General features: G+C 37.3%; 2 protein-coding genes across 11 annotated transcripts in view; both read left to right on the top strand.

Moving 5' to 3' along the window:
- Positions 1–4,981, top strand: part of kcnj14 (potassium inwardly rectifying channel subfamily J member 14) — a 34,710-nt gene extending 29,729 nt beyond the window's left edge. For all 3 annotated transcript variants that reach the window (XM_048153821.1, XM_048153820.1, XM_048153819.1), the window contains one exon: positions 345–4,981. In XM_048153821.1, coding sequence (XP_048009778.1) covers positions 345–617 — 273 coding nt within the window. In that variant the 3' untranslated portion in view covers positions 618–4,981. The remainder of the gene's footprint in view (positions 1–344) is intronic.
- Positions 4,982–10,585: 5,604 nt separating this feature from the next.
- myh14 (myosin, heavy chain 14, non-muscle) overlaps positions 10,586–26,452 on the top strand; it is a 59,815-nt gene continuing 43,948 nt past the window's right edge. For 6 of the 8 annotated variants that reach the window (XM_048152050.1, XM_048152045.1, XM_048152049.1 and 3 more), the window contains exons 1-2: positions 10,586–10,798; positions 18,975–19,143. In XM_048152050.1, coding sequence (XP_048008007.1) covers positions 18,985–19,143 — 159 coding nt within the window. In that variant the 5' untranslated portion in view covers positions 10,586–10,798; positions 18,975–18,984. The remainder of the gene's footprint in view (positions 10,799–18,974; positions 19,144–26,452) is intronic. The other 2 variants (XM_048152052.1, XM_048152051.1) reach the window with 1 other exon arrangement.

Genomic DNA, 26,452 nt, shown 5'->3' with positions numbered 1-26,452 from the left:
GGGTTTAATTTGGATTTGTCTATGCATGTTTTTTTTTTTTACTCTCATAGACGAAGTTCCCATTGACATGCATTATTTGACTGACAGACGGCAACGGTTGGAGTTAAAAATCATCATTTGTGTTCTACTGAAGAAACAAAGTCACCTACATCTTGGATGCCCTGGGGGTAAGCAGATAAACATCAAATTTTCATTTTTGGGTGAACTATCCCTTTAATTTATTTTATGTAGAACCAAAACAATTTTTTTTTTATCCAAAACTAACAATATTCTTTTCTGATTTTTCATGTGAAATGCAAATCTAGTTATGCTTTGTAATTGTCATGCGCTCTCCCCACCTCTAGGTGGACTACTCGTACTTCAACAGGACTTATGAGGTCACGGACACGCCCACTTGCAGCGCTAAAGAGCTAGCAGAGAAAAAGTACATCCTGGGCTCCCGTTCCTCCTTCTGTTACGAGAACGAGGTGGCTCTGCAGCTCTCCTCCTCTGTCCCTCCCTGTTCTGACCAATTCTCTCCATCCCCCTGTTCTTCCCCCTCTCCCTCACCCTCTTTCGTTCAGCCCACGCCACCACCTCGACAAGACTCCTGCAGCGAGCACCCACACATACACTGAGCCATGTGGCTGGGATAAAAGGGCACCGGGAAAAGCAGCGGTCAAAGAAAGAAAAGGAGGTAGAGAAAGAAAGGAAAAGGGTCAGGATGGAGGGAGGAGTTGGAACTGGGGGTAGGGAGAGAGAGAGAGAACCAGCAAATGGACAAAGGCCTGGAAAAACAGACTTGGACAGGGGACTAAGGCAAAGAGGACCATAAAGGAACAATGTAGGACTGATTAATGACAAAAGGTCATGCTTAAGATGGGGTGAGAAAAGACAGAATGCACAAAAGATGGAGAATAGAAAAGGGAAAGGGGCCTCTCACGCCTGTGAGAAGAGAACCAAAGAGCAAGATAGTGAGACAGTGGGGCAAATTCACTAAACAGTTGCACCAGTGCAGCATTTCAGCTTGAGACTATCAAAGTCCTTTTCAAGGCAAGTCACTTGGCAGACATCTTGGAAACACAGCTGTTTTCAGTCATACAAGTATAACTCTTGTCTAACCAGACTCACATTTCTATTAAAATGTTCAAATCAGTAATACAATCTGACATTAATGGTATCATAAGCTAAAATCTGTATATTTCAGGTATTTCAGGTTGGTCGAGATAAAAGAGTGCCGCAGTGACGACATATTTTTGTAGGCCAACCCAGAAGTTAGCATCACTCCTTCGACAAAAACCCAATACGATTTTTCCATTGACTTTTGGATAATTGCAGAATATAAGCTCTGTGACCAAACACGATTCTTACACGTTTTGCTCATCATAATCATCTTCACAAATGAACTTTTATGAATTATAAAGCCTAAATAACAAATGCCATTAGTAAAAAGCTAAATGTAGGATATGCATGAACTACACTGTGGGTGCATGATTTCAATGTCATTAAGCTTCCAAAAACTCTTTCAGTCTTTATTTAAAATCTACAAGTTGGAAAGTCTGAAAGAGCACGAGTATAAACACAACGAGGCTGTAAAAGCAGACTAGTGAGTAGATGAGTTTGCTTGTTTGCTGTAATGACGATGTCCCAAACAACCTCTGTAGTCCCATTTAGCCACTTGTTATCAACCACGTTTTTCAACTGATGTTAAAGTTAAAAAAATCAAAGTGGGGTATTACAGTTATTTTATGTCATAGAAGAAAACGTGAAAGTATCTTGAGCTTGTGTTCACCACAGACCTTATTACAGGCATTCAACCATAAACTTATTCAAAAAACCTATTGACTTAAAGGTGCAGTAAGCAATTTCTGAGAAACGCTGTTTAAGGGGCTGTTTACAAGACACCGTTTTCAACAAAAACAGAAAACTTTTTAATGTGTTTTGGCTGTTCATTTACATGGTGTTTTAAGTTCCTGAAAACACAAACTGAAAACGGGCTTCAAAGTGCAAGGTTTTGAAAACGGTCTCTGTGTAAACAACAAAAACGCAAATCTGTGAAAACGATGACGTAATGCATGATTTTGCATGTCTATAGTGTTTCATTGCCATCTAATGGCCTGCCAGCAGAATACAGCGTTTTTAGTCATTTTCACGGATTTGTGTGAATGGGGATCATTTTGACAACGGTGTTCTCTATATGCGGAAAACTCAAAGGAAAAACTTCTCAGTTTAAGCATATTGTTTTTCATGTAAACATACCCTAAATTTGAAATCTCCAAAACAAACACACCCCTTCCCAAAAGGATCCAAGTAGTGCTCGTTGCAGAGCATAATGACCTCCAGCTCCACCTCTCTGGAGCTCAAGGGTGGAGCTTAACCTGTTTAATGGGTGGAGAGATAGGGTTATGGGTGGGGTAAGGGTGTGGTTGGATGATGCAGCTCCACCCATCATGCCCACAGTAGGTCAAGAGAAGGGGAGCTGGAGCTCCAGAGAGGGGGAGCTGGAGGTTATGGCTCTGCAGTAAGTAGTAAGTATCTTGATAGCTCCGCCCCCAAATTCATGAACAGTGTGTTTTGGTGGTTGGTCTGATCCACTTTCAACAGCATTTCTCAGAAATCGTTTACTGCACCTTTAAGGACAATGAAACCAGAAGTTAAAAAATGCTTACTTGTTTGCAGGTTTTTAGCTCATTCTACGGCACTTTAGGGCTGTTTCTATTAGCAGATGCAGTGACGCTGTCACCTAAACAGCAAGAACTTTCATAAAGGCCAAGAGATGACTTTGCAGACTGGACTTCCGTTACTTGAGCCACTTCTTGGATGTTTCATTATTCATTCTAGTGAATTCCCCCAAAAAGTAGGAGCTTTGTAGAGAGGGAACTTTCAGATGGACTCAGGCAGGAGGAAGCTAAAGTTTGAGTTGTTAAAGTTTGAGTCAGAGTGCAGGGGAATGTATTCAGGTCAATCAGATTGAAATGAGGTCAAAGACTTAATGACCGAAAACAGATCGAAATTAAAGAGTGAGGGGGAATATAGAGGGATTGATAGAGAAGGTCATTTCGACAAGAGGAGAGCTGCAACACCAACCCAGTGTGCTGATTGAACCTGGCGATCTTTTGGAACCAACACGAGCTGCAGTGGCTCTAGCATGTACCTGATAGAGACACAACAGTGGCCCCCAGTGGCTGCAACCTGTATGAGCAATTGTAGAATTTAAAAATGGGAAGGAGATATCTATAACACCAGCCCCTGGTTTTACAGACAAGGCTTAAGCTAGTCCTAGACTAAAATGCATGTTTTAACTGAAAGCAACTTGTACTGACGTATCTTAAAATATGTCAGTGCCATTGTTTTGTCTCAAGATGTACACGAGTAATTGTTTTTTCTAGGGTAGGTTTATAAAAGCTACTTAAATGTCCTAATTGAACTAAGGCCTAATCATGGCCTAGTCTAAGTCCTGTCTGTGAAACCGGGCCATAACCTCTTATGCAATATCATGCACAAATAGGAATTTTTGTCAAAAAAAATCCTCTCTCAAAAAATCAAATTACTTGTTGTGGGAACTTTTGTGTTTTGTATTGAATGTCAGAATGCCTGCTAGAGCCACTGCAAAACAAGAAACTACTGAAAATCTGCAGCATTTTCAAGTTGTTTCTCTTATGTACTGTATTTTTAATTTTCTATTTGTTTTAGCACTGTTTTGTATCATGGTACACAAAGATTATGTGAAGCACTTTCGTAATTTGTAACATACCACATTTGTCACAATTGCACAGACCAAAAATGAATTAGCTAGTTGTATGTATGGAAATGGAATAACATATTGTATGAAGAATATATTTATTTTTTGAAGGGTGTGGCTTGAAAGTAAAAGAAAATACTGTTGGATTGTACAGCATGGGGAAACTGTGGTTTGACTCATTGGGCAGCACATGGATCTATCATCAGCCACTGTTTGGATTGTAGACATTCATGTTTTGTGTTCCTTCAGTGTTTCATAACAGCGTGTAGTAGTAGCTATGGTAAATGACTTATTTACTCTCTGTAGTATTGTTGTCATGACTGAGGCATCTGTTTTTTTTTCTTCTGTTTTCCATTCATTCCTAAACAACCACACAAGCATCCTGACCTAAAGCATGTTGCTGGACAGGTTTTTTTTTTTCTTTTTGTTGTAATTAGTTTGCCAGTGGTGTGCCTTTGAAAGTGAGCCTGCTTGTTTTGAGGTTTTAGGGAGTAATGGAGACAATTAGGATGTATTATGCTGATGTTAAGTTACAGACCCAGGTGGAATCTATTTTCCACATTTTGTATGCTGATTTTTGGGATATGTAATTCTATATTTGAATATAGTAAAATGTGTTAAATGGTACTGAGACACTTGCCAAGTTTTCATCCAAGGATTTTTTGCATAAAAAGGTTTAGCGCATTAAAATAGTTACCGATATAGCTGATGGAAATGCTGTTATTGGTATAATTTTGTGAGCAGTGTTGAGGAAAGTTACTTTTTAAAGTAATGCATTACAATATTGTGTTGTTCCATAAAAAAAAAGTAACTACTTGCATTTCTTAGTTACTTTTTTACAGAAAGTAATGCGTTAGATTACTTTTGCGTTGCTTTTTCTCATCTGGGCTGGGCTTGCTTGTTTGTTTCTAACAAAAAATGAACAAAAAATTAGCAACAACAACAACAAAACACAATCTAAAAAAAAAATACAAAATGTAAAGGCCTTTTGACACAAAAAGTGGAATGAATAAGCCTTAGGCTGAAGGAAATGCAAATTCATGCATGTACAGTAGAGGGCGCAGCTCAAATAAACCTTTTAGCTGTGCTGCCATTCTGAATCACTGAAGAAGAGGACGCAGTACAAGAAAGTTCACACTTATTTCAGCAATAAAAAAAAAAGTGAAGTCATTTTAGCATGGTTGAATTGGATCATTGAAGGTCAGCAGCAAAGATGTTGGTTAATAAAGTGAGTTTAAATACATAAAGTATATTTGTGTAATTTAAAGGTGCCCTAGAACTTTTTTTAAAAAGATGTAATATAAGTCTAAGGTGTCCCCTGAATGTGTCTGTGAAGTTTCAGCTCAAAATACCCCATAGATTTTTTTAAATTAATTTTTTTAACTGCCTATTTTGGGGCATAATTAGAAACGAGACGATTTTAGGTTGCGGCCCCTTTAAATCGCGTTCTCCGCCCCCTCCCGAGCTCTCGACTCTATCACAGCATAAACAAAGTTTACACAGCTAATATAACCCTCAAAATGGATCTTTACAAAGTGTTCGTCATGCATACTGAATGCATGCGTCGGATTATGTGAGTATTGTATTTATTTGGGTGTTTATTGATATTGAATGAGTTTGATAGTGCTCCGTGGCTAACGGCTAACATTACACACTGTTGGAGAGATTTATAAAGAATGAAGTTGTGTTTATGAATTATACTGACTGCAAGTGTTTAAAAATGAAAATAACGACGGCTCTTGTCTCCGTGAATACAGTAAGAAACGATGGTAACTTTAACCACATTTAACAGTACATTAGCAACATGCTAACAAAACATTTAGAAAGACAATTCACAAATATAACTAAAAATATCATGTTATCATGGATCATGTTATTATTGCTCCATCTGCCATTTTTCGCTGTTTTCCTTGCTTGCTTACCTTGTCTGATTATTCTGCAGTGCACATACAGACGTCCTGCCCTTGTGTAATGCCTCAATCATGGGCTGGCATATGCAAATATTGGGGCATACACCCCGACTGTTACGTAACAGTCGGTGTTATGTTGAGATTCGCCTGTTCGTCAGAGGTCTTTTAAACAAATGAGATTTATATATCTCATTTGTTTAATGATAGGCATTCTTCGTTGCCTATTACAGTTGTATGAGTCATTTTTGGGGCAGCTTTTCTCTCAGGGATTGAAAATGGTTCAAAGTATGAAAACAAAAACTGAAAACAAATTTTTTTTTTCCAAAATGTAAAACCGTAACACACTCAGTTTTAGTTATTTATATGTTACTTTAAAAAGTGTGAATTCACAACAAATTGATGTTGATTCAACATTTGAAAAATGACTGGAACTGACCTTTATAACTACAATTAGATATTGAATCAATGTCTTTTTGCATAAGCGACAATACGTTTTTTTTTTTCGTCTTATTGGTGAAAGGCCAAATGGATGAAAATTTTGCAAACTTTGCATTTTTACGATAATATAACAGAGCAAGAAGTGGATGGAAACTTGGCTACTGTTATTGGTAGCTGCATGCATGATCAAATTATGCTAAATATTTATTCAACTAACATGCAAAGGGTCGGAGTTGTGTAGAAGTTTGTGATATTTCAGTTCCAATTAAAATCTGTGGATCTTTTTGCTGAGTTCTGTGGATGCAGATGTATGAGATCAGTTAAAAGGATAGTTCACCCAAAAATGACATCATTTGTCATCATTTACTCGCTGTTCCAAACCTGTGTTTATTTCTTTCTCCTTTGAAAAGAAGATATTTTGTCTCTTTTTCGTCCATATAAAGTCGTTTGGACCCCATTGACTTTCAAAATATCTTCTTTTGTGTTCCATAGAAGAAAGAAATGCATACATGCTTTTTTTTTTTCCTTTTTTCAAAGAAGTCCCTTATGTTTACCAAGACTGCATTTATTTGATCAAAACAGTAAAAACATTAATATTGTGAAATAATACAATATTTACAATTATTACAAGAAACATTTCTTATTGTTACAGCATCACAGTTGGAAAAAGTTGTGCTGCTAAATATTTTTGTGGAAACTTATGCATTTTTATATGCATTTATAAATATATATATTACTTTTGATCAATTGAATGCACCTTTGTTGAATAAAAGTATTTATTCTCTTTCAAAAATGTTGTGCAATTATGCTTACATATATGATTGCATAGCATTAGTATTAGAAATAGAAGATATATGACTAAATTTAGTCAGACAATTCATATTCATAGTAGGCAGAAGATAAAATGGTCTCTGTCTCTCCAGTTCTGCGGATAGCACTGGTGTAGTTTTAGGTGAGGACTGAAATATACATGCACTGGATTGAACCCTGTTCAGGTATTGCAGGTTAAACTTAGGGATACATACAGTTGTTACTATATTAGGATAATCTTAGATATGTAGCCCTGGGCTCTATTTCAATAAACAATTGTTGCTTTAATTGACCCACTTATAATCTATTTATCTTTTTCCTGTTTATGTAAGCTTGCCTGTTTATCATTAGTCTTCATGATCACAAAATTCTATTAATAGGCCTGTGTGTTGTGTGTGACTGAGTGCTTGTCTGTCAGGTTACTCCAGTTTAATATCTCTGCCATAACTGGACCATCACTTGCACTTTGACCTCATTGTTTTCTAAATACTCCTACTCTAAAAAAACTATTACCCTGTCTAATTATCAGATGATTTCATTACTTAATTCAGTAATGCCTCAGTTCACCATGGCATCCAGTGGCTCATGTTCTATTTTTATTTCATTTTCTAAATGCGGTTAAGTTGTTGGTCAGTCAGTGTCCAGGCCTCTGTGCTGTTCCTTTGATACCATTCACATTACTGAATGTGCTTCATGGACATGTGTAATAAACAAACATGATTTCTTGACTCGTCTCCTACATTTCTATTTGTATTCTAAAATTCTATTTTAAATGCAGGTCTTAAAAAGGTATTTTTATGAACATCTGAATTGTAATAATTGTTAGGTAATGACAATATACCTATTAATAATAACAAGAACAACATTTATATTGTTACTATAGGTTCGTCCCAATTCGCGTACTTATGCACTACGTTTTTAAGTATAAATAGTGCGAGTATTGCATTCACACCGAAAATTCCAAAAAGAAAAATTACACTTTAAATACCCGGATGATGCACTAAATTAACGGAAAAAATGAAGTGTGGAATGTTGGACACTTCAGGCACTCAACTGTCGCAGCTTTAATTACATAGTGGAGGGGAAGGGGGGATCAGACTCCGATGTTTAATGACCTTATACAATTCACACACTACATGGATAGTGTATAAGTGCATACACTGTAAAAAATGACCATGATTTTAACAGTAAAAGACTGTAAAAATGCTGCGGTGAAAAACTGTTAGATCTAACGGTACATTTAATGTAATTTTACAGTAAAATACCGTTAAATTCACAGTTTTTGAAAGTGAAAAACAACAATTTATTGTAAAATTTACAGTGAAAAAACGTAAATTGACATTCCCACAATTCCCTGCGTGACACTTCACATTTGATATATTTTTGTTGAAATAACTCTGTTTCTTCTTAGTTTTTCTCATTTTTTTCTAATCAGTTATGTACATTAGGGTTTTATGTTACATCTAATGTTGTTAAATTAATGTTTATTGCATTTTTAAAATTTCATGCATGTTACCATGATGGTGTTTAGTGTGTGTGTGAATGACACTGTGTGCTCCTTCTATATATTAGTATTGTCCTCCTCAGCTTGTGGAAAAGCTGCTTGTGATGAACTTTGATTCATCATGTGACTCTTATCACCACTGGGTTTGGTGATTGTCAGTGTATTATAAAGATACAAAACAGATATTAGTACTTCATTAGGTTGGTAAATTAACATTATATCAGTTAATGAAATATGTTATTTTACCGTAAATTTTACTGGGATTTTTTTTACAGTGTACTGAAATCCAATGTTAAATATACATATTTAAAATGTAAAATTCACATGTAACTCCGTAAGTAGGTTTACGGTTTGATGTCATTTTTACAGTATTGTTCTGGTAACCACAGCTGCCGGTATTTTTCCGTAGAAACAACGGGATTTTTTTTACAGTGTAGTGTATAGTGCGTCATTTGGGATGCAACTTATATTTATCACTGATAATAATTATTAGAATTAATAAATGATTATCATCATTATTATGCTTGAATGACGTCCCAGAAATCACATGTGCATCTGCAAGATGTCTGTTAAAGATCACTTCATCTGGAAAGCATCTGCTGTGTACAAACATCTTTAAGATGTCAGTTTTACATACATTTTAAATCATAAACATCTTGAAGACATCTTCTAAACGTCTATTTGACATCTGACAGGAAACGTTCTATAGATGTATTGCAGAACACTAAAAAAAAATAAAAAAAAATAAAGGCTTTCCAGATGTAAACACACATCAAATAGATGCTATCAGGGCATATTTATGAATTTATAATATTTATAATAATGAAATGCATACATGTTTTCTATGTTTTTCCCCCCAAAAGAAGTCCCTTATGCTTACCAAGACTGCATTTATTTGATCAAAACATATACAGTAAAAACAGTAATATTGTGAAATACAATTTTTACAATTATTAGGCTACAAGAAATATTTTTGTGGAAACTGATGCATTTTATATGCATTTATAAATATATATGCTAATCTCATGCATGCAAACAGGTAAGGGGGAAAAAAGGTGAGAACATTGCGCGAGGCAGGGGCATGCTGCGCGCGGATTTTATTATTTTTTTTAAGTTATTTGCTTTACATGCTCATTTGTAGTTACTTTAAAGGGATTTTTTTCATTTATTTTTTATTACCCTATATGTCCAAAACTGTAATTTTTCACGTAAAAAAATAACATTTTGTTACAACATTTTACCAAAATCAACATTTGGTTAAAATCTCATGTTATAAAAGACAAAGTGCAATACAGGATATTTAAGACAATATTGGCTGATTAGATGGTAATACTGTTTGCCACATCTCAGACCTCAAATACATAAAATATTACAAGAGTACAGGAAACACTGTACAGTATTTAATGAAACAAGCAGTACTTAATGTACCCAACTTAATGTAATGTCATGCAAATCTCATTGGTGACCTATTTTGATCTCAAAAAGGTGAGTTCTCACTGAAAGGTGAGGAGTTTGCATCCATGTAATCTATTTGAAATCGAAATATTTTGTATCTCTGTAAATGTTTTAGGCCTAGCCTACTAATAATAGGCCTACTAATTGTATGTAAAAATTGTATAAAATACTACTAATAATACAAATAGTAGGCTAATAATTAAATGCTAAATGGTAACTGTATTTGTTAGCTGTACAGACGAAAATGGTGCATTTGTGCCCAATTTAAGTATTTTGTTCCGTTTTTGACTTGTGTAATTGTTAGAAGCGGCCATCCAGACCCTGATCTTCAGATTCCTCGGCATTAATGCGGAATCTGGGGCGTCCAGCTCGCTTCAGGGATCATTCTCGCCTCAGACAGACACACTGCGCTGCTGTCAACAAAGAGCGCGCAAAATCTCTACCCCTCCGCGCGACAGTCTGCAGCGGCACCTGCTGCTTTTGCGCTATTGGCCACCAGCCACGTCAATCCGGGCAAGCTTCACCCAATCCACTCAATCCATTGGTTCGTTAGTGCTGTCAATCATACTGTCGCGCACATAATTGGCTGTCGAGCGAGAATCTGCCAGTACAAAGGCGTGGCCGCGGTGTCCTATTCACAAGGCGGGTTTAAAGGGATAGTGAGGGCTTTAATTAGCTTCTATTTTCTGGAGGGCGGGACTACGCGTGCATATCCTGAACGCTATTGGCCAACAGTGAGGAAGCGTCGGCGTTTTGGCGAAGTCCTCCGTTTGCCATCACTTCGCTTTACTGTCTATTTTATTCTCAGTGTGAATGAGTTTGCGGCTTCACGGGAGCGCTGTAATGTGAAAAGCCGCATTTGCACTATTAGCACTCTCACACTGAAAAGAAAAACACGAGAGCACGTTTCTTTTCTCTTCACAGCTAGTCATATCCCGAGAGTGGATTAACACATTTAAGGTAAGACACGCGTTGTCTTGTATTATGTCCGTATCTCCTTATTCTGTGCCGTGCGCGTGATCATGTTTCAGTGGGTTATAGGGCCTCGAAATAAAGCCGAAAATGACACCGGAGAAGGACAGTACCCCCCAAGAGTGTGTATAGAGATCAGGCAAGACCCCGGCATTAAAATGCATGATAGAAAACAGTCACATTAACACGCATTTGCTGTATCAAAACGTTTTATACATTATGTATTAAGCGTTTTCCTATAGCACGCTCTTTGGGAGGCAAGTAAATACATATATTTAATAATTCAGAGACATTAATGTCTCATCTTCATATGCAGATACAGTAATCACCGTTAAAGGGTGTTTCCCTGAGCCATCTTAAGAAAGTATGAGCGGTCCATGCCTTTCTGTGCCACATTAACCCATCAGAGGTGCTCTATTTATTTGTCACATATAGCCTAATGCCCGAGGTGTGGTTTCTCCTCTTTGTAGGCTATTGTAGGTCTTCTATTATGAGAATAGATCAGCTTTGCAAGACATATATACAGCACAGACACGACCCAGCCCGGCTACCGGCGCAGTGTCTCAAAACCTAGGGCACTTGCTACTTAGACAGCATTTTAAGGCAGTATAGGCGAGTTCAGACTGGAACGCGCATATAATACTCGCGGAATTATGTTGCCATGGGAACCCGACGTTATTAGCGGTATCGTAATAATATAATAGAAAATAGAACGCGTGTTTGGTGCTTTATTGCCGCGTCAGAGAATCAGACACACATAATCATGTCCATTCCTTTTGTTTAGTCTCATCTTTTCATATTCTTACCTCACAAGTCAGAAATGAAAGATCAGCTTTAAACTACTTTGTGTATGAGGGAAAGAGAGAGAGAGAGTCATGCATCTGTCACAGCCAAATTTATATATGATCTGCAGGCACCGGTCACTTCTCTGAAATTCATACTGACTTCATTCATCTTGATTTCATTCATCTTTAAATGTTTTTTCTTATATTTTGCAATTATTTTATATTGATGTGTTGGCAATATTTCATGTAAAACAAACAATTATTCCAATAAAATACTTTTAAAATAGAAAAATTGAGAGAGGAAGTGAATGAGACAGACAGAATGAAAAAGATACACCCTCATTCCTGTCATATTTGTCATGCACAAGCGCACACACTCTGACAGGTTCACCTCTTGTGAGTAAGGCATATAAGTGATCTCATAGTCACTGTGAGAGGGACGGTGTTGATGGGTAAGTTGTGTAACCCAGACTTTCCCATGTAGAGAACACACACTCACAGGCAGGCAACTATTGACAAATCCACATTGCTCGACCGTTAATCTGAATATTGAGAGGCGTGTGCTGGTTATGGCCCTGCATCTTCTGCATGATCGTTTGGAAATATCTTCAAAGTGACCAAATTGTCAAATTGGTGCAACTGTCATGTGGCAGACGCTGCCAACACACTTTCAGAAAAACACACCCAAGTGATTGACATGCATAGACTAAACCAGCCAGCATCACTTTGTGTTCTTTGGAAAAGAGCTCTGAAGCCCTGTGGGGAATTTTGAGGTCTGGGACAAAGAGCAGATGACAAAAAATAATAGTTTGGCTAGTTCATACACATTCCCTATGTGTTGCGCAACCTCAGTCAGAAAACTTGGATGACTTTAATTGGTTTAACAAGTTCTTGCTTTCGTAATGAAAGGTCTTGAAACACAGACGGGTGAGGCCACTTCTGCATCTGGTCAGGCAGGACCTGTATTGCCCACAGGCTCACAGTCTTCTTCAGTGCCGGGATGTCACAACAGAGTGCTTTATTATGCAGGCTAATTGATTTGAATATGGATTTAAACTGTGTATAACAATGCTATTTTAAACAGGGAACCTGTTTATCTGAGCAATACTGAATATCAGAATGGTTTATGAGGATTTTTTTTCTCTCTAGTGCACTCACATAAAGAGGAAGGTGGTAAAGGTGTATTTTTGTGCTCCATTTGCTGGAGAACACATGATGATGGGCCTTTCTTGGCTTGACTGATATGGGAATAGCACACCCAGAAATAACAATTCTCTTATTCACTCGTTCTCATGCTGTTCCAAACCTGTATGTCGTTTTTTCTTCTGTGGGAACACAAAAGGACAAGTTTTACAGAATGTCCATGCTGCTCTTTTCCAATTTCCATACAATAAAAGTGAATGGGGATGTGAAGATGACATCTTAGGAGGGCCATAAAAATGTGTACGCATGACTTTTGCGTTGTATTGCAAACTTTACATATAGTACACACATTACTATTATTATTATATAATAAAACTTATGACTTGACTAATTTGCAAGACATGTATGCATATTTTAATGCATATCTGTCTTTATTGCAGTATAAAACAGGCTGATGTGCGCACATATATTACATTATGTATTTTAAGATTACTTTTTCATTGATTCAATTATTATTGCCTTATTGTGATTATTTATGTATTTTAAGTCATTTTAAAGGCTATTGGGTAACACTTTATTACTCGTTACTTGTACTTTCTATGGTAATAGCATTAAACGAAACTGGTTACATTTTTTATTTTAAGGTGTCCTTGTTAAAGTGTAATTATACACTTACATTTAAGTGCTGAGTAATATTATTTAACTTCATGTACTTACTATAGGGAATAGGGGTTGGTTTAGGGTTAGTTGCATGTAATTATGCATATGTTATTAACACAGTAAGTACATTGTAAAAAAAAAAAAAACTAAAGTAAACTAAAGCATCACCAGAAGCATTCACCATAAACCAAACTATAAACTTTAAATAATATTACTTATATTAATTGAATAAATGCACCTTACAATAAAGTGTAACTCTTTATTGTTCAATCAGGTTTATTTTTATTTCTTACTATAAAAAATATCTGATTGCCTGATTAGTCATCAAAATAATCTGCTGAGTAGTAATTACCAAAATAATTGAAAGTGACAGCCCTAGACTTTACACACCATATTTTAATGTTAGCAAATGTGAATGACATTTGAGAGCTATTTATTTTGGTCTGTTTCTTACACAGAAGTATCATATGGATTTAGATTGTAATAGTGCACAAATCATACAGACCACTGTGATTGTGAATTATTTATTTTTATTTTTTTTTTTGGTCATTTTTTTGGAGCTTGATAGCCACCGTCCCCATTCACATTCAATAAAGAGCAGCAAAGGAATTCTGTGTAACATCTCCTTTTGTGTTCCATGGAACAATGTCATGAGGGTTTGAAACATGAGGCTAAGTAAATGGATGAACAATATCTTTAAGCTGGGCAGGTTTAGTGTTCAGCTAAGATGCAGTCCCCCGCCATTATGCACTAGAATGCAATAAAGCAGAAGGGCTTGTTTGGCAGTATGTATCATGGATTGGAATATACGGCCTGAATGGCCTGTTTTCCCCTGTAAGGTTATATGTGAAGACCTCATTTCCACTCTTTGCTTTCTGGCCTGGTTGTCACTTCACTGATCCATCAAATTCAGAACATGCACATTGTCCCTCTATCCACCTCAGACACACATGTAGCACATACACACACAGAGGAACACTCCTGCATCAAACACACAGATAGGAAGAAAAAACTTAAAGATGTAGTGTGTTTTTTTTTTTTTCTATGCTAAAATACTTTCTCCTAACCCAGTTTAACATGCAAAGATAATTATAAGTAAGCCGTTCATAGGTTGATTTCCCCTCATAAGTCTAAACACTGTGGTGGTATAAAAACACTGCTCTGCTTTAAGCGATTTCTGAGAAACATTGTTGAAAACTGTTGATTTTTAACTCTTAAATGCATACCTCGGGTCTTTAGTGACCCGGGACGTCATTCACTAGCCTCCTCCTCATTCATTTTTTAAAGTTAGACATCAACCTTCTTGGTATTCCTCAATCAATTCATTATAAAGAATATAACAAGAAAAAAATCATAAAATTATAAAAGAATGCCTATTTTTGTGTTCATTTTTTTAAAAAATTGTATAGGGTCGCTAACGACCCGAGGTGTGTATGAGTGTGCTTATATTTTTTCTGCACAACAATAATTGAATCTTAGATGATGGAATAAGTGCAATTCACCTTTATTCCACAAGGTGCCAATGTCTGATACACAATGCTGAAGTGACGACTCATTCAGACAGAAAACGAAATAATAAGAAAAACATGAAATGGCTCAGCGATTTACAGCAGAGCAAGTACTGAACGCAATCAAATATGACTGTATCTGTCATCTGGTGAAGCTGTTAGCGACCTAAATATTGATTTTGAAGATGTTGAAAATTATATAGTTTTGAGAATACGTTTGAGATCGCGAATGGGCTCATATTTGTGACCTCAAACATAAAACTAGCCTTTTATTTGCTGAATTTACTGGGAAATGAGCTCTGACGAGGACAGTGATGATGGCATAAAACATCTGCTCAAACTGAGCCCTTTCAAGCTCCAAAAGGTAACAAAATATGCTTTATTTTATTCTTCTGTAATTGTTACTCTAATATCAGAGGAGTTTTATACTATCGCGACAGGTAGAGATCCTTCCGTGTTAGATATAGATCTGGGTCGATAAAGACCCGAATATGTAAGAATGATTGGCGAAACAGTCATGCATTTAAGGGTTAAAATCACCCCAAACAAACACACCCCTCCCTTCATTACTCCACCCCCAAAATGCACGAATACGCTATTCAAAAGTAGATGTCTCTTTATCATAACTGAAGTGAAGCAAAATAATGCTTGCAAAATAAAGAAAACAAGGAAGAACAAAAAATAAACATACAGTACACAAGTATACAAGCAAGAGTTGGTTGTTAGTTTCCAGCAGCACACCAGCTTCAAACAGTGACACTCAAAACTGTCCTGTTACTATGGCTAACATTACAACAACAGCATGTCTTGGTTCTGTGAAACAGCAAAACCAATGTTACTCAAGTATGGAGCAGAAACAACGCAACCCTTCTTTTTCCAGCGATATCCCTCTGACCTTCACTCTTTTATAATGTCTCTTTCTACAGTCTTTCTTCAAATCTCCCTCTTGCTCACTCTCTCTCCTCCACCATCATGTAGACACGCCCTTACTGCTGATTGGCTACAGGTGTGTTGTGCTGCTCAGTCCAATCCACTTTCAATAGCGTTTCTCAGAAATCGCTTACTGCACCTTTAACCAAATAGTCAAGGTTTTGCTGGATATGATTCTTTTAGCCCATGCTGGAAGAAATTTAAGTTGTCATGAAATGGAAGTTGAGATAGTCTTTTATTCCTTATAGTGACATATATCTGTGTGAAATGGCTTCTCGAATGAGAAAAAAATGCTGATCTTTTGAACTTTTTATTCATCAAACAATCTTGGAAAAAAAATGTTTCCACAAAAATATTAAAGGTGCCGTAGAACGTCTTTTTAAAAGATGTAATATAAGTCTAAGGTGTCCCCTGAATGTGTGTGTGAGATTTCAGCTCAAAGTACCCCATAGATTTTTTTTTAATAAATTTTTTTAACTGCCTATTTTGAGGCATCATTAAATATGAGCTGATTTAGGCTGCGGCCCCTTTAAATGCTCACGCTCCCCACCCACGGAGCTCGCGCTTGCCTTAAACAGAATAAACAAAGTTCAATCAGCTAATATAACCCTCAAAATGGATCTTTACAAAATGTTCGTCATGCAACATGTCTAATCGCGTAAGTATAGTATTTGTTTGGATGTTTACATTTGATTCTGAATGAGTTTGATAGTGCTCCGTGGCTAAAGCTAACATTACACACTGTTGGAGAGATTTACAAAGAATGAAGTTGTGTTTATGAATTATACAGACTGCAAGTGTTTAATAATGAAAAAAATGACGGCTCTTGTCTCCGTGAATACAGTAAGAAACAATGGTAACTTTAACCACATTTAACAGTACATTAGCAACATGCTAACGAAACATTTAGAAAGACAATTTACAAATATCACTAAAAATATCATGTTATCATGGATCATGTCATTTATTATCTCCATCCGCCATTTTTCACTGTTGTCCTTGCTTGCTTACCTAGTCTGATGATTCAGCTGTGCACATCCAGACGTACTGCCCTTGTGTAATGCTTGAACATGAGCTGGCATATGCAAATATTGGGGGCGTACATATTAATGATCCCGACTGTTACGTAACAGTGTTATGTTGAGATTTGCCTGTTTGTCGGAGGTCTTTTAAACAAATGAGATTTATATAAGAAGGAGGAAACAATGGTGTTTGAGACTCACTGTATGTCATTTCCATGTACTGAACTCTTGTTATTTAACTATGCCAAGATAAATTTAATTTTTAATTCTAGGGCACGTTTAAGCAGCACAACATTGAAAATAACACTAAGAAATATGTTTCTTGAGCAACAATTCAGCATATTAGAATGATTTCTGACACTGAAGACTGGAGTAATCCGATGTAATCTGATGAAAATTCAGCTTTGCCATCACAGGAATAAATTGCTTTTTAAAAATTATTTAAAAGTATAATTATTGTACAATTACTGTTTTTTTACTGTATTTTGATCATATAAACGAGGCCTTGGTGAGCATAAGAGGCTTCTTTCAAAAACATTAAAAATGTTGTCAACTGCGAACTTTTGAACGGTAGTGTATGTTTTCACATCACAGTCATAAGCAATGTCTTTTTCCAGCAGCTCCAGAGTAATTAGTTGCATTCACAGCTCATGTGAAAAACCTGGCTGCAGAATTTTGCACACATAAGCAAAGATGGCAGATCACATGCACTTTCCTGCACCAGCCAAACAATTGCCATTAAAAACAAAAATGGATGAATGCTTGTGGATAGCTCTTTCCAGCTTCTTTCGGTTTGAGCATCTCAAACAGCCTGACAAAATAACTGTGGTGCAACAAATGGCTTTACTTTTGATCCAACAAAAAGTTGGGTCAAAAGGTGTTCAGAAAACTATACTCAGCAAAAAAGAAACATCTTTTCACTTTCAACTGTTTTTTTTTTGCAGCAAATTTCTTAAAGGGTTAGAAAATTCTGTCATCATTTACTCACCCTCAAGTTATTTCAAACCTGTATGAATTTCTTTCTTCTGCTGAGCACAAAAGATGATTTTTTTGAAGAATGCCAGTAAACAAACAGTTGATTGTAGCCTTTGACTTCCATAGTATGAGAAAAAAAAAAATACTATGGAAATCAATGGGGCCCGACAACTGTTTGGTTACCCATATTCTTCAAATATCCTCTTTTGTATTCAGCAGGGGTTGATTTCAAAGTATCTGGTGTGTCCACCAGCTGCTTTAAGTACTACAGTGCATCTCATCCTTATGGACTGCAGCAGATTTGCCAGGTCTTGCTGTGAAATGTTACCCCACTCTTCCACCAAGGCACTTGCAAGTTCGCAAACACATCTGGGGGGACATATGGTTACACGTGGTTTGGCTCTTCAAGGATAATCAGCTGTCCTTCCTGTCTCCCCGTAGCACTGTTTTTGGTATCTTACATTACGGACATTGCAGTTTATTGCTCTGTCCACATCTGCAGTCCTCATGCCTCCCTGCACCAGGACTATGGCATGTTCGTGCAGGTGAACATGGACCCTCGGCATCTTTCTCCTGGTGTTTTTCAGTAGAAAGGTCTCTTTGACATTTTGTGACATTAATTGTCTCCTGCCTATAAACCGTTCCACAGGTGAATGTGCTACAATTGTTTATGGTTCACTGAACAAGGATGAAAAACATTGTTTTCTTCTTCTTCTTCTTCTTTAATAAATTCTTTGGTGGAGCTGAGATGCAGAAATTCAGCAACAAGACCCAAATTACACAGATGTACATGTGGTTGTATATTTTCTTAATCATATTTGCACATGTTATGCACAGTCACACACACATTTTCTCATGTGCATACCGTTGCTGAGGCTCTTGATCAGGCTGTCCTTCAGTATGACTGCATTATTAAATGTCACAATACTGTAATCCTCTCCCTATTTCTCTCTCAACACTCTCTGTCTGCTGGTTTGTCTCTCCCCATCCTCTGTTGCCCTATCTTGTGATTGATGGACTGGCTGATTGCTTCAGTGGCATCATAATGATGATGATTATAATTTTATTAAGGGTAATGATCGGTCTCTGCTGTGTTTCCTCCATAAAATGTAACGTCTCTCTCCTTCTTTCTCCTATGCAGTGCTACAACCATGTCCAGGTCAGCGGGGGGCAGTGCTAATGATGTCACCCGCCTCCTGGCCACAGGGGCGGGGCCTGGGTCACCAACCTCAAAGTTCTCTGCCTCTAGCCAAGCTGATTGGGCGGCTAAGAGACTTGTATGGGTGCCTTCAGAGAAACATGGGTTTGAGGTAAGATACTAAGAGTTTGGTCAACAAATATAGTTTTTTTAAGGCTGATGCTGATAGATATTATTATATAGGATTAGTTCACTTTCAAATTAAATTTCCTGATAATTTACTCACCCCCATGTCATCCAAGATGTTTATGTCTTTCTTTCTTCAGTTGAAAAGAAATTATGGTTTTTGATGAAAACATTCCAGGATTTTTCTCCATATAGTGGACTTCAATGGACTCCAAACAGTTGAAGGTCAACATTACAATTTCCCTTGCAGCTTCAAAGGGATCTGCATGATCCTAGATAAGGAATAAGGGTCTTATCTAGCGAAACAATCCGTCATTTTCTAAAAAAAAAAAAAAAAAATTATATACTTTTAACAATAAATGCTCATCTTGAACTAGCTCTCTTCTTCTTCTCTTAGAATTCCAGCAGTGTAGACACTGCTAAGTGTATTACTGCCCTCCACAGGTCAAAGTTTGAACTAAATTGTCATATACAATATAAGTATATAACAATTAGTTCAAACTTTGTCTTGTGGAGGAAGGAAGAAGAAGAAGAGAGCTAGTTCAAGATGAACGTTTAAGGTTAAAAGTATATATTTTTTTTTTTTTTTTTTTTAGAAAATGAGTGATGGTTTCTCTAGATAAGACCCTTATACTGGGATCGTGTAGAACGCTTTGAAGCTGCAATGAAACTGTAATTTTGACCTTCAACTGTTTGGGCTCCATTGAAGTCCACTATATGGAGAAAAATACAGGAATGTTTTCATCAAAAACCATAATTTCTTTTCGACTGAAGAAAGAAAGACATGAACATCTTGGATGACATGGGGGTGAGTAAATTATCATGAAATTTTAATTTGAAAGTGAACTAATCCTTTAAGATAGTAAATAATACATGCTGCAATAAAATTTACATTTATTTGACAAAATATTGTATGAATACTAAATTAGAAATAAATAATTTGAAAATGAGTCAATATGGAAAAAATAATTTGAATAATTTGAACTTGGTGAAAATGTATACTTTAGTTAGAAACCAAATTTTACATACACAGTGAATATGAAATAAATAATAATAAAAAAAATAAAGTATAGACAGAAATGTTAAATATAGTAAATGGTATATGAAAAAGTATTATAGTTATAGCAAATGCTATAATACTTTTTTCAAATACTGTTTAATTTCTTTATTTAACATTTTAGATCTAATAACTTAGACATAATTGTCAAACAAAGACAGTAAACTCAGCACTGTCAAAATAAAAGTCCCAGTGCTGTCAATATACAAGTCCCGCTTCCGACACTTACTGGGCGTACAGAAAAAATTCCAAATATAAGCCGATATATCAGCCTTGATGATTTATTGGTCCACTACTAAGGGGCCATTCACACAGATGGTGTTTTTCCAATAAACTGAACTACTTTTCCATTGTTTTTCAATGTAAACACGCACTAGATGGACGTCTTTAACCGTTGTGCTTGCTTCTCCCATCTCACGTCATTTGCAGCATCTCCCACGACACGCCATTCAAAAAACGTGCCGCTCAAGTTAACGCTTTCCTGACAGCGTTTTTTTGCCAGCCATCGCCCTTGTTTTTGATCATTTTGATAATTTTCATAGCTTCATGCAAAAAAAATGTATCAACACGTGAATGTGGGTAAGTTTCATAAAAAAGCAACATTTTAGACTAAAAGCTAAGAAAATCCCATTTTTGTCAAAGACTACGTCCGGATTGGATTCAGAATGAAGATCAAAACATAGATAGAGTATATTGCATTCCTCAACAAACCTGAAGATTAAAGCCGAGTTCAGACTGCACAATTTTCAAAGTAGTCGGGTCACTTTTCACACTGCATGACTATCTTGGCCAGCATTCAGTCGCTGCTGTGTTCAAACTGTACGATGGATTGGCAACAGAAGGTTTCACACTGCATGACTTTATAATAGGAAGAATCGCCGACAACTCTGTCTGGCCCGCAAACTACGTTTCACAACCAAACACACGCGAGATGTGACAAGGAAACAACGCGTTATCAAGACCGGAGTTCTCATGTGAGACTGGGATTATTATTAAAAATGGTAGCCCGCAAGAAGCTTGCAATACGAATGGCCTGTGCACTGATTTGCAGCGAAAACAAGAAAAAGAAAAGAAGAATATAGAGGAGGAAATTGTTGGGGAGACGATTGTGTGTTCTGCAACAAGAGTGGTCTATAACTCCTCCATGAACTCCCCGCTGCTCTGTATCTTGCTCTCTTTAATTGGCTGTCGGTCATCGCCGATGTAGTTTTCAGTCACTTTTCACACAGCAGGATTTTGAATCGCCGACAGGCCCAGATATTTAGCGTGATCGTGTCTTTGCTCATTCACACTGCATGATTGTCACTCGCGTGAACGAGCACCGATTTGCCTGTGATTTCGGGCATTTGTTGGCAATTTCTCAAAACCTGTCGGCAAGCCAAAATCGGGGCTAAAATCGTGCAGTCTGAACTCGGCTTTACGGTCTTGATTCTGTACTTTTTCAGAAGATGTGTAATAGCGCCCCCTACCGTATGTCAGTGAAAACATGGATTGCCGAAAAATTCCGTCAATGGTGGGGAAGCATTATATCATAAATGATGGGAAATTCCTTCAATGGTGGGAAAAGAGTTACAAAAAGTTCAGCTTTTACAAAATGCGCCTCTAGACTTTGCAAATCTTTTCATTCCACTGACCTGTGTCTCGCATTTTTAACAGCAAAAATGCGTTTTGTGTTAACCACAACAAATGCAACAAATATTTTCACTTTAATGCTTAAAGTGATTTCCAACTTGATATCCATAATAATAATAATAATAAAATCTGTCATCATCCAAACCTGTATGACTTTCTTTTCCATGTGGAACACAAAAGGAGATATTTCAAATATAAAGGAAATATTTTAGAATATTTTGCTGTTCTTTTTCATACAGTGACAGTATACAAGGTCCATATGACTCATAAGCTATATTCATAAGTCATATGGTTGATTTGTGTGTGAAACAAACCCGAATTTATGTCGTTATTGACTGAAAATCTTCCCTTCTACTGTAGCTTTCAAATATCATTCCCACTTATAGAAATACAAACTTGCCACCTTGTGTCTCTTGTGAGCATAGAACCGGTTTTAAAGGTCCTGTTCTTTGTGATCCCATGTTTCAAACTTTAGTTAGTGTGTAATGTTGTTGTTAGAGTATAAATAAAATCTGTAAAATTTTAAAGCTCAAAGTTCAATGCCAAGCGAGATATTTTATTTAACAGAAGTCGCCTACATCGAACGGCCAGTTTGGACTACATCCCTCTACTTCCTTCTTTAATGACGTCACTAAAACAGTTTTTTGACTAACCTCCGCCCACAGGAATACACAAGAGTTGCGTTTGTAGAGTGTGTTTGTCGCCATGTCGTCGAAACGCTGTTATTTTCATCCCGCAGTCCAATCACCGGGTCTGATTCCGGCTCAAATTGATAGGGTAAAATTAAAGACATGTTTACAATAACACTGAGCGCGTGCATCTCCACGTTATGGTAAGAGGCGTGACCTTTCCGGGCAAGGTTCGCTAAGCTGCTGTCGAATCACAACACAGGAACCGCTGGCACAATCAGAACTCGTTACGTATTTCTGAAGGAGGGACTTCATAGAACAAGGAAGTCATCAGCCCGTTTTTATGACAGTGGAAACAGTGGTATACAGATAAGTAAATTATATGAAAAATACTGTGTTTTTTTACACGCGAAACATGAACACATGTTTTATTGCACACTATAAACACAATCAAAGCTTCAAAAAACCACGAAAAACGGGACCTTTAATAGTTTAAATTTCAGTTCCACAGAATTAAGGTAAATAATTAGGATTACATAACAGGTGACTAAATGAACCAGAGCTTTTAGTTGGTTACAAGTTCTTGAGGAGCTGTAGTACAAGCCATGACAGGAGGCTGTAATCTGCTGCTTAACTTTTGACCTTGTTTATGTTGTTCTCCTTCTAGTTAAAGTTTCAGATCTAAAGCTACTTCAGAAAGTCCTGTCAGCCCACCCACCGAACACGTGTTTGAGTCAGGGCTTTAGTGCTTTGATATGACACTCTATGAATAGCTCAATACACTTGATGAGCCAGTGGTTGCTCAATGTTAAACGTCACCGCAGTGCAAAATGAGGCCTCGTCATGAAGTGTCCCATGTTGAGAATGTGACTGACTGCCAGAGAGAACAGAGAGGGAGATTTCGGCACTTCCTGTTGGAGGTCATGAAGGCGGCACTCTAAACTCTCCCTCTCTATGTCTCAGTATATCTATTTCTGTTTCTGAACCCCTGACACACTCCCCCTCAGACTGTCTGTCTCCATCAAACATGAATGTATTCTCTGTTTCCTACAAAGTGACTGTGCTTGTGCGAGGGAGTCAGTGGTCTGTAGAAGAATATTAAGTATCATTATCAATCTCTGAAACACAGAAACTGTGTGTTTATCTTGCAATGTTGTTTGAATAAGCCCACTAAAGTCCCACTGTGCTTTGGTAACATTTCTGGCAGGGTGCATCTATTGAAACCATAAACCTTCATGAAAACCATCAAGAAATGTCAAATTACTGAAATCATATTTCATGATTTTTTTTTTAAATGCATTTGAAATGTTTTAACTAATCATCTTGTAATGAATGTAATTTCAGTTCAACTTTCTGAGTATGAATTATCATATGCAGTAAAAGACAACAATATTCAAGCACTGCCAAAGGTTTTGCCACAAACTCAACTGGTTTCTCTCCTGTATGAGTCTCTTCAGACCTTAGAACTGTACATAAATATGAGCTTCTGCAACTTTTGACCTCCTAAATGAACTCCTTTCCACAAAGAGATGGTTGCAACTACACAGCCCAGCCTAAGATAGCTTTTATACTGGGAGATATTTGCATGCATCAGGGAGCCGCTCTCAAAATGTGGGGTATTGAAATCGTGTTTGAATGTGCACTCACTCGCGTTTTACTTCCGCTTTCGATTTCGCGATCACACAAACTCTGTCAATAGGAAGCAGCGGTGCTGAGTGCACATTCTACAAGATGTGCAATGAATCCTCCGCCATGGTCTTGTCAGTCATCTCGTCACATGATCAGTGAACTCCGATTCCTGCTGCACCATGTATGACTCTGCAGCTCATGTTGGATGAGCTGGATGGAATTGAAGCGACCGATGTCCAACTGAATTAAATGATTTCTATTTCTATAAAAAGCAAAACGACAGTAGAGGCGTAATGTAAACGTAGCAGTGGCATATTCTATCCTAATTTCATCCTCACACTCCATCATGGTAATATCTCATCACACCCCTTATATATTATATATATATAAACATATTTTATATAAAAATATATAAAAACATATAAAATAAAACAAGTATAAAACTAAATATACAGTGGGTACGGAAAGTATTCAAACCCCCTTAAATTTTTCACTCTTTGTTATATTGCAGCCATTTGCTAAAATCATTTAAGTTCATTTTTTTCCTCATTAATGTACACACAGCACCCCACATTGACAGAAAAACACAGAATCGTTGACATTTTTGCAGATTTATTAAAAAAGAAAAACTGAAATATCACATGGTCCTAAGTATTCAGACCCTTTGCTCAGTATTTAGTAGAAGCACCCTTTTGATCTAATACAGCCATGAGTCTTTTTGGGAAAGATGCAACAAGTTTTTCACACCTGGATTTGGGGATCCTCTGCCATTCCTCCTTGCAGATCCTCTCCAGTTCTGTCAGGTTGGATGGTAAACGTTGGTGGACAGCCATTTTTAGGTCTCTCCAGAGATACTCAATTGGGTTTAAGTCAGGGCTCTGGCTGGGCCATTCAAGAACAGTTACAGAGTTGTTGTGAAGCCACTCCTTCATTATTTTAGCTGTGTGCTTAGGGTCATTGTCTTGTTGGAAGGTAAACCTTCAGCCCAGTCTGAGGTCCTGAGCACTCTGGAGAAGGTTTTCATCCAGGATATCCCTGTACTTGGCCGCATTCATCTTTCTCTCAATTGCAACCAGTCGTCCTGTCCCTGCAGCTGAAAAACACCCCCACAGCATGATGCTGCCACCACCATGCTTCACTGTTGGGACTGTATTAGACAGGTGATGAGCAGTGCCTGGTTTTCTCCACACATACCGCTTAGAACTAAGGCCAAAAAGTTCTATCTTGGTCTCATCAGACCAGAGAATCTTATTTCTCACCATCTTGGCAAACTCTATGCGGGCTTTCATGTGTCTTGCACTGAGGAGAGGCTTCCGTCAGGCCACTCTGCCCCGACTGGTGGAGGGCTGCAGTGATGGTTGACTTTCTACAACTTTCTCCCATCTCCCGACTGCATCTCTGGAGCTCAGCCACAGTGATCTTTGGGTTCTTCTTTACCTCTCTCACCAAGGCTCTTCTCCCCCGATAGCTCAGTTTGTCCGGACGGCCAGCTCTAGGAAGGGTTCTGGTCGTCCCAAACGTCTTCCATTTAAGGATTATGGAGGCCACTGTGCTCTTAGGAACCTTAAGTGCTGCATTAATTTTTTTGTAACCTTGGCCAGATCTGTGCCTTGCCACAATTCTGTCTCTGAGCTCTTCAGGCAGTTCCTTTGACCTCATGATTCTCATTTGCTCTGACATGCACTGTGAGCTGTAAGGTCTTATATAGACAGGTGTGTGGCTTTCCTAATCAAGTTCAGATCAGTATAATCAAACACAGCTGGACTCAAATGAAGGTGTAGAACCATCTCAAGGATGATCAGAAGAAATGGACAGCACCTGAGTTAAATATATGAGTGTCACAGCAAAGGGTCTGAATACTTAGGACCATGTGATATTTCAGTTTTTCTTTTTTAATAAATCTGCAAAAATGTCAACAATTCTGTGTTTTTTCTGTCAATATGGGGTGCTGTGTGTACATAAAAAAAAATATGCTAATGGCTGCAATATAACAAAGAGTGAAAAATTTAAGGGGGTCTGAATACTTTCCGTACCCACTGTACATATAATTCTTTTATATATACACTGCCCTCCAAAAGTTTGGAAACTTTCTAGAAAAGTGGGGTTTTGGACAATATTGGCATGAATCCTTTTTAATTTGTGATAATTTTGCACTAATAAGGGACAACACAATTATATAAACAGTTTATACATAGAAAAAACTTAAATTTTCAATTCATCAAAATATCCAGCATTAGCAGCTATCTGACCTAAACTGGGTTCTGATTGGTTCATTGTATTCTAAACATAATTGGCAATCAATTGTTGAAGCTATTAAGGTGTGCTGACCCAAAAATCTTTTACAAACC

Source organism: Megalobrama amblycephala, linkage group LG13 (assembly GCF_018812025.1).
Source record: "Megalobrama amblycephala isolate DHTTF-2021 linkage group LG13, ASM1881202v1, whole genome shotgun sequence".
NCBI classification, from domain to species: domain Eukaryota; kingdom Metazoa; phylum Chordata; class Actinopteri; order Cypriniformes; family Xenocyprididae; genus Megalobrama; species Megalobrama amblycephala.
The sequence above is the reverse complement of the archived record's forward strand: the minus strand, read 5'-3'. Positions and strand labels throughout refer to the sequence as shown.